This window comes from Eptatretus burgeri, chromosome 12 (assembly GCF_056783735.1).
Source record: "Eptatretus burgeri isolate ZD-2024b chromosome 12, Ebu_testis_v1, whole genome shotgun sequence".
Classification (NCBI taxonomy): domain Eukaryota; kingdom Metazoa; phylum Chordata; class Myxini; order Myxiniformes; family Myxinidae; genus Eptatretus; species Eptatretus burgeri.
In genome coordinates, this window is record NC_140972.1 from 30,990,045 (window position 1) to 31,001,705 (window position 11,661).

The window sequence follows — 11,661 nt, forward strand, 5'->3', positions numbered from 1 at the left end:
CACACGTTGACACACACACAAATGAAAAGAAACCCAGAGTTATTTATTGGGCCCTCGCAGCTGAGGAGAGAAACAAGCTGGGGGTCAGGGTTCGGTTCGGTACCTGGCCCTCGGAGAAAGGGGGTACTCCGTGCTGCGGCACCTGACAATGGTCGCTGGTTTGGTTCCCAGTCGCACGTGTGGGACTTGCGGTCCGTGGTGGAGCTCGGGTGGTGAATAGCGAGGTCCACGGAAGGGGGGTCGAGGTCGCTCTTTCCTTCATTGTGGAGGGCAGGCAGAGACACGTTCGCCGCCTCGACGACCTTCGTAACAGCAAAAACCCTCCTAAACTCTCCAAAAAGACCCATCAAAAACTCTCCAAGACCCCAAAAAGACCCCTGCCTCAGAGAGTGCTCGGGAATTTATGGACCTCCCTCAGTGGGGAGGGGCCTTGGTGAACACACCTCGCTGTCCGCCTTTGATTGGACAGGGTCCCACGGCATACCTTTCTGGGGCAGGGACTTGGCCCCTGCCGGGAAACCCCAGCCAATCTTCCACGCGGGTTCATACTTGACGAGTAACAGTATCAACGCTGCAACGGCCCCTGCTGGGAAACCCCAGCCACTCTTCCACGCGGGTTCATACTTGACGAGTAACAGTATCAATGTTGCAAAGGTTGTCGTGAAAGAGTTACAACGTTCATGGGAGCCGAGAAACCGGAACCACGAGATATTGCCTTGGCACGTCAGGGTGCGAGAAGGCAGCTGGTTGGTGGTGGATCGTGATGGGCCGAGGGGTCATGCAGATGGGATGGTTGTTGGATGGCTTGTTGGAGGATTCGTTGGATGTAAAGATTTAATAGCCTAACTTCAAAGAAATTGCAACACATGCCTTTGATTCTCCCACTACACAAAAGTAAAGGGATCTGACTACACATATACTTAACGACATAACTGATTTTAGGACATCTGTATGTTGAATGGTTTCCAGATCCGTAACAATATATATATAAAGGGATTACCACGAGGGTAAGCACTCAGGTTCCTCCCAAACACCCAGCCTTAAAAGCCAACAAGCTGCAGAAAACAACCACAAACATTAATTAACTTCGTCAACTCTATCAGGGTTACCTGTCTTACACCATTTACCTGAGGAGCTGACGAGATTAACCAAGTTTTGTGCCCTCAGCGCACAGTCGGATTACTGCTGAGCAATACAATGAGTGCACGTTGGCTGGCGAGAGCAAATCATGTGGGGTAAAACTTCCCATCTAACAATACTGAGAACTGTGCAAAGAGGAAATGGAGGAAAGGATGTTGCAAGCAGGTTGAACTGAACTGACATTGGTTTATTTATAAGGAAACGTGAAGAAAATCATGTGGCACGGCGAAGACATGGGGTTTATTCATCGGGGGCTATACATGCAGAAGGGCCATACAGTATTAGTGTGCTGCAGCAAAAGGCATACAATGATACAAATTCATGCAGTACAGAGACAAAGAGCAGAATTATACACCAAACTATCTTATACAAACTTACTCAAATTCACATCACAGGCACAATTGGAATCACTCTGCACAAGGGTAAATAAGTAAGGGAGGTGACAAAAGCTCAGGCGTTGGTGACCTCTGACTTACCTGGCATATACATGTGGGCACGTGCTCGCCCAAAGTGCAGGGAATGTAAGGGTGAGTGGTAATGAAGAACAAAAGGGGTGTCTGGGTGCATGATGAGGCAGTGCAAGTGGGATGAGAGTGCTCAGAGTGAGAGTGGGATGTCAGGTGCTTGGAGTGAGAAAGATAGGGTGCAAGTCAGTGGTCGCTCTCAAAAAAGAGCGGTTGTTCGGGCTTTGCCCTCGCTTATAGCTCTTGTGCATCCACAGTTGACGAGTCGGAAAAGAGAGAAAGAACGTGTAAAATAAAAAAATAACCGTTTTTACAGCCATTTTTCCCTGCTGTGCAGGGGTTTGGCTTTTTCTTGAGGCAATGTTTTATGGCCGGATGCCCTTCCTGACGCCAACCCTGGTCGCCTCTTACGACACACAGGGATATGGTACACCTATTCTAACCAGGGCATACACCGGGACCAGTACACTGGCACTCATTTCGCCGACCTCGGAAGGATGACAGGCTGAGTCAACCCCCTGGTGTTAATTCAGCAGCCAACGGGGCTTGAACTCAGGACCCTTGGATCCCAAGCCGCCACCCTAACCACTAAGCCAACACCAGGCTTAGAGAAAGAACGTTTGAGGATCAGAATGACTTTTCATCAACGATTGGTAATTTTGCCTCTCGCTCAACACTGCACCCGGACTGCTTGGCACTTGGTCTGCTCCCTCAGCATTCTGTTCCATTCCTTTTGGCAGCAAGCATCACGAACCATGCAGTAACCACTCCATCCTACAGCAACCACCACCAGCAATCACTCCAGTAGCTCTCCTTGCAATATCTCTTACAGTCTCCGCAGAAGCTCCCTTTGCAATCTCTCCCGAGAAGCAAGTTCTCTCAACCTCTCGCTCCAGAGACCAACGTCAATACTCAAGGACTGTGGGAGGGGGTGGGGGATCAAGGGTGAATCCCCACCTCTTGTGGCGGTGGTTCCTGGGAGCAGGATCCATGTGCCTCCCTCTTTCTTCCAAGCCTGGCATTCTCATTGGTCCAGACATGCAATTTTGGTTGTAGCCCAAATTTTCAAGGCTGAGTCATATGAAAATACAGAAGGGCCATCCTTCCTCAGCATTAGGCATGTTTTTGCTTAATGTATGGAATCCAGATGTGTGAATCCTTCACCAATAAGCTTCCTATCGCTTGCCAAGCCAGCTGTTCCTTATCAACCATTTTGTTGGAGTGCTTGCTTCAGTGCGTAAGCCAATTGGCGAGTGCTCTACAAGGCGATTGGTAATGAAACACACTCCTGGTTGCAATGGTATATTGTTGATGTACTGCCCAAATTAAGGCATCAGCAATTTGTGTAATAAATAAAGGTTTTTGTGTGTAATTTTGGTTTTAGCCCTACTTTTCAAGGCTGAGTAGTGTAAAAATACAGAAGGGTTTTCCTTCATGTGTATGTAATTCAAATAAAGGGATGAGCAATTTGCGCGATTTTTGTTGTTATTGTTGTCGTCATTTTGAAGATTGCATCAAGGCTGTGTATTTCTTTGACAAATTGCTTCACTCACTGATAATTATCCCCAGGGAAAGTCTCATTTGTTGAACTGAACTATATATTGCAATAATTCATCCGATGTGATTCACAAGTTTATGTGTATTATAACCCTCTGTGGTTTTGTCAAGTTTTATGCTCAATATTTTGTGTGTACGTAGTTATGGCGATATTTACTGGTGCGAATATATAAATCAGAGATTTTTAGTCAAGAAGATATTTGGTGATGGGAACTTAATTTTTAAGTCTCACTTTATTAGTGGATGGCATTGAGACTATCATGTCAAACTGAGATGAAAAACTGTTAATTATGTATGCAAATTCTGGCACTGGTTCTCGGGGTTTGTTGCGGGGATGGTTGATCCATGTGGTCCAGATGGAATACCACAGTGTGTATTTTTTCTATTGACATTTTTACATCTGCCACCAAAGGTGGTTATGTTTTTACGCCTGTCTGTTTGTTTGTTTGTGTGCAGAATATCTCAAAAAGTTGTGGACAGATTCGGATGAAATTTTGTGGACAGGTTGGATGTGTGACAAGGACGAACTGATTAGATTTTTGGTGACGATCCGGATCTGGAAATGAGAATTTTTAAAGTGATTCTTCACCATTGAGAGACAGAGCTAAATTAAGATGTAGCAAGATATCTCAAACAGTTGGACGGATTCGGATGAAACTTGGTGGACATGTTGGGTGTGTGGCGTTGATGAATTGATTCGATTTTGGTTAAGATCCCAATCTGGTTCTGGATGAGAATTATTTGATTGTTAAAGTGATTTTTCACCATTGAGAGATAGTGCCAAAAATGGTATATAGCATGATATTGCAAAAATGTATTGGGCCTGATATGTTCTTGTGGACCAGGCATTGCGTGGTGGAGGTATGCGCTCTACCGAGTGCCCTTCTCGTTTTGTGATATGGTGCTACTGTTTGGATGTTACTGAATGCTCGGGACAGGGAGAGGGGTGGGGTGCAATTCATTCCTATGGTATTTAACAGTCCATTTATGTGCATCATGTTCAACACATGTATGGTTATGTTGTGCGAGTCGGCTTGGTTTTGTGTTCAGGTGGGGGGAAGAGGAGGGTGAATGTGAGGGATTGTACCATTTAAATTTTGTGAACAAAGTGAACCAATTGCTTTATCCCGCTTTTCGCTTCATGAGCGTGGGATAAAAAAATGTTGGCCATTAAATAATGACATTGTGTCGAGCTGCATGCCATAAATGAAGCAGACATCTTACATGGGGAATTAATCAATATCCATTCAGCCATCTTAACATAACAGCAACGTAACCCCCCCCCCCAAAAAAAAATGTATATATATTATTTTTATTCCCAGAATGAAAGAGGAAGAAAAGGAGGTGGGGGAAGGAGTGGAGGAGGAACAGCAGATTAAACAAGGAAATATAGTTGGGACGGCAAGACTGGCTCAACACAAAGATAAACAAAGGAGGACATCGTAGGCATTACCTGCTCCAGTACTTTTTGTATCTGTACATGCGCTTCACTCGGTGTCAGCTTCAACTCAGTGATCAGCCGGTCTATTTTATTGATCACCAGACAGGGTCTAATGTGCTCCAGCCACGCCTGTCGCAGCACCGCGTGGGTCTGCATATAATGAAGAGCAGACATGACATGGACGCTCCCCACCCCCTCTTGGGGTTCTCCATACATGGTTATTATTAAATGCACCAGGTGCGGTTCAATGCACCTGGATTCCGTCACGTGGGCCCGACCTGAGGACAGACGCCCTCCACCACGTCCACCACCACCAGGGCTCCATCACAGAGACGCACAGCTGTGGACACCTCTGATGAGAAATCCACATGGCCAGGGGAGTCGATAAGGTTCACGAGAAACTCTTGTTCACCTGTACAAGTTTAGAAACAAAAGGTCAGTTGCATGATTGTATGATCTGTTGTCTTACATGAGATCTTCAATACTCCTCTACCAGTGGAGAAAGACTAGCAAAGATAAGCCTTTTCCAACCCCTACAAACCAATCACACAACAATGCCAACGAAGGATAATCACAATCACAAGGGAAGATACATTCAGACTGGAAAAAAAGATCAAATTGAATCAACCGAGAGTCAATAGATGATTATAATCATCTATTATATCATGATTATAATCCTCCTAAACAGTGTACAGTATTACAGTGTATTTGTATTAGAGTGTACATCCAAATCGCGTAGTTAATTAGGTAAATTGGTTATAGACAAATAGACCCTACGCTACGCGGTTGAAATATTGGCGACCACAGTCAGTTAAACGACCCGCCGGCTCACGGAGTTATCCGAGCGACGGCTGATCATGATTATAATTATAAATCAAGATCTTCAAAGGATATCAAAGTTCCTGAAATATTTGATGAGGTTGAGGCAACAGTTATGCGAGACCCTACAAGTGAAGATTGTAGAGGCTGTCATGGAATGTACAATGCCATACGCTCGGCCGCTCGGGCATGTTCGATCTCCCAGTGTCAAACCCCACAATAGGCCTCACCACCGAATAGATAGTAAGAGTGGACAACTGACACCAATTACGAGGGGCAGTCAATGAGTAACCTTAAAATGTTGATATAAATTTGAGAATGTAATGTGTGTAGATGTAGACGACATGTGTTATATCTCTGGGTAAGAGTCATGTTTTTCCTGCTTTAGATCTGGAAACATTGAGCGTATGACGTCACAAGAGTAGTTCCAACATGGCGGCTCCCTTAGAAGCATGCACCAAGGAGGATCAACGTTCTGTCATCCATTTTTTGGAAAGTGAGGGTGTGAATCCCAGTGAAATCCAATGCAGAATGAAAATGCAATATGGTGACGCATGTGTATCGCTGCAGCAGGTGTGCGACTGGGACAGGAAGTTTAAAAGTGGAATGTCCAGCGTGGCAGACACTGCTTGCTCAGGCCGGCCTCACACAGCTGACACACCAGAAATGGTTGCAGGAGTTGAGTGCGTGCCAAGGGGAAACCGTAGCATTACGCTGGATTAAGTGGTCTCCGAAATGAACATTAGCCATGGTTCAGCACACCATATCATTCACAACGTGCTGGGGTTCCGCAAATTGTCTGCAAGGTGGGTGTCTAGAAAACTCACACCCGAACTGAAAGAACTCCACTTTTAAACTTCCTGTCCCAGTCGTACACCTGCTGCAGTGATAAACATGTGTCACCATATTGCATTTTCATTGTGCGATGGATTTCACTGGGATTCACACCCTCACTTCCCAAGAAACGGATGACAGAACGTTGCTCCTCCCTGGTGCTTGCTTCTAAGGGAGCCGCCATCTTGGAACTGCTCTACCGACATCATACGCTTAATGCTGCCAGATCTAAAACAGGCAAAACATGACTCTTACCCATAGATATAACATATGTCGGCTACAACTACACACATTACATTCTCAAAGTTATATCACCATTTTAAGGTTACTTATTGACTGCCACTCGTATTTTGCTTAATAACCTGAAGGAAAAAAAAAGATAAGGATATTCCTCAATGGGAGAAATCAAGTCACTGCTGGTGGAAGCACTATGGACTTCCAGCACCAAATTTAGAAAGTCAATCTATGCTAGAAAGAAAACAGCCTCTATTATATTTATTGGGAAGTCACACAAACAACATGTCTGACAGAATGGCTGATAGGTAGCATATGTGCCTGTGAGCTGTCCAGTCACATTTCAAATCTCAGACTTGTCCTAGCAGATAGGGCACTGCATCATCACAAGGTCCACGTGGTGTCGCTTAGATGGATGATAAGCTAGGGACCAGTCAGCTAACACTTGCTGTCGGACGTTAAAGATTCAACAGTCTTTCAACAAAGACGGATTAACAGAGGCAACTTGACCAGATGAGCTACAGTTGAATGTCAGACCTGGCCAGCCAGTTCAAGAAAAATGTGGGCTGATCTCACAAGATCTGGAAGCCACCGACACCATACTATGTGACAGGATATAAGAAGCCATTAAACAATGGTCATTGCTGTAATTGAAGCTTCAACTTTCACAAGGTTGATCACAAGTAATTGGAGAAGGTTCTAATATTTACAGTAAGGCAGGTGTATGAAACAGGCCAAATACAAGTAAAATTTGGCATGTACATGTATCACCATCCAAAGTATCCAATCTCATTTGGGATTGTGAGGATGTGTAACTGAGAGGAAGGCAAAGCTAAATTTCCATGGACGTACCACATGCATGAGGAGGACATTAGAAAACATAAGTGAAGTGCGACATCTATAATAATATTTCGGCACGCCCCTTTCTTTGTTCCACCATCAGATTTTTGTTACTGCATGAAATGAAACAAGATTTGGCACATATACTAATGATATTATTGTCTTCCTTACGAGGACCCTCAAAATTCGTTTTGATGCATTTTCACAAACTCCAACGGATTCCATTCAAATTCGGTACGATTATGGCTTTTGGTCCAACTTCGGTCATTGGCTATAAATTTTTTTCCATAACACTTCCGATATTCGAAAAAAATCGATAAATCGATATCCCTTATGGGATTTTCCATTCAAATCCACTCAAGTTTAAGGCCTACGGGGGACGCAAATTTCCACCCTGCCCCGGGCGCTGCTTACCTCCGCTACGCCAAGCTGTTAGGGTTAGGGTTAGGGTTAGCTACCCTAACACTAACCTTAACAGCTAACCCTAACCCTAATGGCTAACCCCTAACAGCTATTCAGGAAATTTGCAAGAAAGCCCGGGCAACGCCAGGCTTTATTGCTAGCCCGAGCAACGCCGGGCATTACTACTAGTTCATGATAAGGTCAATAGTAGACAAAGAACAAAGCAACACAACATACGGAATTTGAACCCTGTAACCACAGCCGAAGGATATAAGATACTCAGAAAGGAAAACCAAACAAATCTATGTTTTGCAAACGAACCCATGTTGAAGAACAGTGAGATGGAGCTGGACTTCATGGTAATTCCTCTTATCTGCTCTTCTTTCAGACTGTCCATATATCTGAGCTGCGATTGTTGTAAGAAGAGAGAGAGAGATAAAGAACCACAATAAATAGAGTCCTTTAGCATTACAATCGGCAAGAGAATGGAAGCCCACCTTGCCTGCAAGCCTGTTGGAGATGATTCCGTTGCTGGCGATTAGTGAATCCGCCAGAGTAGTTTTGCCTGTAAAAGGACAAAACAAAATGAAGTGCAGACTGATCATACTAGTCATACATATCGGTCAACAGTTGGTGCTGCCCAAAGGTGCTCGCAACAAAAAAAAGAAAGACATCAAGAAACTCCGAGGCGTCGATATCTCTAGATAAACAATGTTATTGCGATAAAAATCAGCATCGCAAGTTGCCAATTGAACAAGGTATCAAAAATACATACCATGGTCAACATGGGCCAAAATACAAATGTTTCTGATGTTCGATGGGTTCCGCTGCAGTTCACAGAACTTTCCTGTTTCCAGGTGTCGCATCTCGGGGCCGCAAAAATGTGTCTGGCGAAGCAAGGCAACGTCAAGCCTTAAAATCAGTCTCTAAAACCATTTCAGATGGTTATGGTCTGATGATGCTTATTAATTACCAATCACAAAATGTACTCAAGTTGGGCCAAAGAGTAAAATGTTCATTGTTGGTCTTACCTTTTCATCGTGTCTTTTGTGTCATCCATTTTGTCCAGACTCACTTGTATATATTAGGTTTGTTTGCGTCGGAAGAAAGACGACATTTTCTGGTAATCAAATCCATTTACCGTTTCTACTTTTTATTTTCTTTCTCTCTGTTCTTCAACAGCTTGTCTTACCCAACTGCGATTTCTCTCCTCTCGTCTCTAAATATTATCATCCCTTAATCAAGGGCACAACTCGCTTTTTGTATACAGCCGAGGCTCGTGGAGGAACAAGAACATGGAATACATCAAGATGTAACAGAACAAAAGCGGAAGAAAGAGAGGGGGGGGGAAACCAACAGCAAGGTTGAGCGACAAAATAGACAGAGGTCTGGAGAAATTATGGATGTTGGGAAGAATGAGGGCTAGGGGAAAACACATGGGGTGGACAACATGGATGCAGTCTTGATTGTCTTTGGTCCTTCAACTATTTCCTTCAATCTGTGACTTTCTCCCAAAACCACTTCAATGCCCCTCCGCCCACACTTGAACCCTGATCTTGGATGCATTCCCATTGATTTTCACCCTGACCTTTGATCTCGTCTCTTACCTTATAATCCCCCTCCATCTGACTTTCCATTTGTAGCTCTGAGAAAAAGGTAAACAAAGACTGCAACATTGCGGTACACTGTGGAAGTGGAGTGAAAATGTACCCACAAATGGTGGAGTCCACTTTGTGCAAGCACGACAGGATGACTACCGGATGAGTCCCGGCACACCGGACATCATTCAGAAACGATGATGCAGAACTTGCTCGACGTCACAACACTTGCACCTAAACAAAAGAGGAAACATTTGAGTCTCACAGCAGGTTGAGAAACACCATTTGAAACGTTGCGACGATAAACGAGAAGAATATTACACTGAGACAAAACATAAATTAAAAAAGCAGGGGTGTGTGTGGTCGGTTATCAAGTTTGTTGTGGAATGATCGCCAGTGGCTTAAGCACTCAAGCAAGCACTCTATTCAAAACAGTGAATAATAAGGAACCGCTGGCTTGGCAAGCACTAGCTAACTGCTCAGTGGTGGTGGTCGTATGGCAGCTTAGCTGCCGGGGTAGCTATCATTTATTGAAGCGCGACTGTGTCGCTGATGCGGTGCCCCTGTGCCAGTACACACACTGGAACTGATACTCATTTCGCCGACCTCAGAAGGATGACAGGCTGAGTCAACCCCCTGGTGTATTAATCCAGCGGCCGACGGGACTTGAACTCAGGACCCTAGGATCCCAAGCTGCCACTCTAACCACTGAGACAACACCAGGCTACTGCTCAGTAACTGAACACATACCAGGTAAGTAGATTCGTACCAAATCAATTCAGCTCAGGACAAAGTAATAAGAAATCAGCAATTAATCTATTTAATCGACGGTTACGATTTGTGGGGAAGATTTTATAATTACCTCCACCACCGAAGGTGGACAGAGGTGTGTCCACCCCCGTCTGTTTGTCTGTGAATAGGATAATCTCAAAAAGTTGTGGACAGATTCAGACGAAATTTGGTGGACGGGTTGGGTGTGTGACGGGGAAGGATTGATTCGATTTTGGTGAAGATCTGGATCCGTTTTTTTGGACGAAACTTGGTGGACGAGTTGGTTAGGTGACAAGAAGAAGTGGATTCCATCTTGGTTCAGGTCTGGATCCAGATCCGGTCTGTCAGGGGGGGATACAAAACATAAACTGTTCAACCGAACGAAGGTATGCGCTCTACCGAGTGTCGTTGTCGTTTTTAAGTAGTGTGCTTTACAGGAAGCTATGGCAAGATCGAGGCACACTTGATACCCGTGAGGTGTCGAACCTGGGTACGATTCCCGACCCGAAATAAACAATTCCGAGCGAAACAGGAAGGCAAACGATTCAATGCTCGAATAAAGCCGATCCACATCACGTTCTCCTGATAGAAAAACAGAACTATCCTTCACAGTTCAAACCGATATGAGTAAAAAAACACATTCGTTGCACTGTACCACGAGAGGTGCACGCCGCGCCGGTACAGTGCACGCCTCACCGGTACAGTGCACCCCTCGCCGGTACAGTGCACCCCTCACCAGTACAGTGCGCCGCGGTACAGTGCACGCCTCGCCGGTACAGAGCGCCGCGGTAGTGCACGCCTCACCGGTACAGTGCACGCCTCACCGGTACAGTGCGCCGTGGTACAGTGCGCCGCGGTACAGTGCACGGAACTACTGGTCTACCGGGTTGTTTGTTAACGACGGGTTTTAGGGTGTATATCAAATATATTGGAGGTTTACTGTACCAGCTGAGAGAAATCGAATGTTCCGATGTCCTATATCCGTACACAGTGAATCACATCGACATCACCACGCGGATCTCCGACCTACGTCACCGGAGCACCGCGGAAGGAAAAAAATTTATTATCGAATCGATTTAATTCAGCGTTTATTAAACACTTTACATTTTACAGTTACGTGAAATAACAATTAATGTACTATTAGCGTTTACAGTGGACATGTTAATCGAAAATATAATCAAACAGCGCTGCTCACTCACCGCTTCAATCGTCAATGTAAAAATTAACAAGGTTTAGAAAACTACACGATCGGATTTTCAACCTGATTGTAATGAAAATACTCACTACATTAATAATATTACATAATATAAACGATCAAAATCTGTTCATTTCAAATTGGATCTTAATTTACTTCACGGCTCTGAGTCGGTCTTAATTATCTTTCAGACTTCGTCGGGCGTCATCCAAGGTTATTGTCATGAAAAAGAGAATGTTAAAACTTTTAGTGCTAAAATTTCAGTAATTACTTTAAAATGTGTTTATTTTTATTATAATATACTAATGCGTGCCCGTACGTGCAAAAAATAAATAAATAAATAACCCCTAATTTTATTATAATATA

At 44.4% G+C, this 11,661-nt stretch overlaps 1 protein-coding gene across 6 annotated transcripts in view; it reads right to left on the minus strand.

Annotated features, from left to right (window-relative positions):
* The window catches only part of EFL1 (elongation factor like GTPase 1), a 123,762-nt gene extending 112,616 nt beyond the window's left edge, over positions 1–11,146 (minus strand). Inside the window, exons 1-7 of one of the 6 annotated variants that reach the window (XM_085850027.1) lie at positions 11,046–11,146; positions 9,446–9,563; positions 8,507–8,618; positions 8,229–8,296; positions 8,053–8,137; positions 4,881–5,014; positions 4,615–4,752 (exon numbers count right to left, since the gene is read on the minus strand). In XM_085850027.1, the coding sequence (XP_085706153.1) occupies positions 4,615–4,752; positions 4,881–5,014; positions 8,053–8,137; positions 8,229–8,296; positions 8,507–8,597 (516 nt within the window). In that variant the 5' untranslated portion in view covers positions 8,598–8,618; positions 9,446–9,563; positions 11,046–11,146. Of the gene's footprint in view, positions 1–4,614; positions 4,753–4,855; positions 5,015–8,052; positions 8,138–8,228; positions 8,297–8,506; positions 8,619–9,441; positions 9,564–10,191; positions 10,368–10,836; positions 10,967–11,045 lie in introns of those variants that run through there. The other 5 variants (XM_085850032.1, XM_085850028.1, XM_085850030.1 and 2 more) reach the window with 5 other exon arrangements.
* Positions 11,147–11,661: the final 515 nt, after the last annotated feature.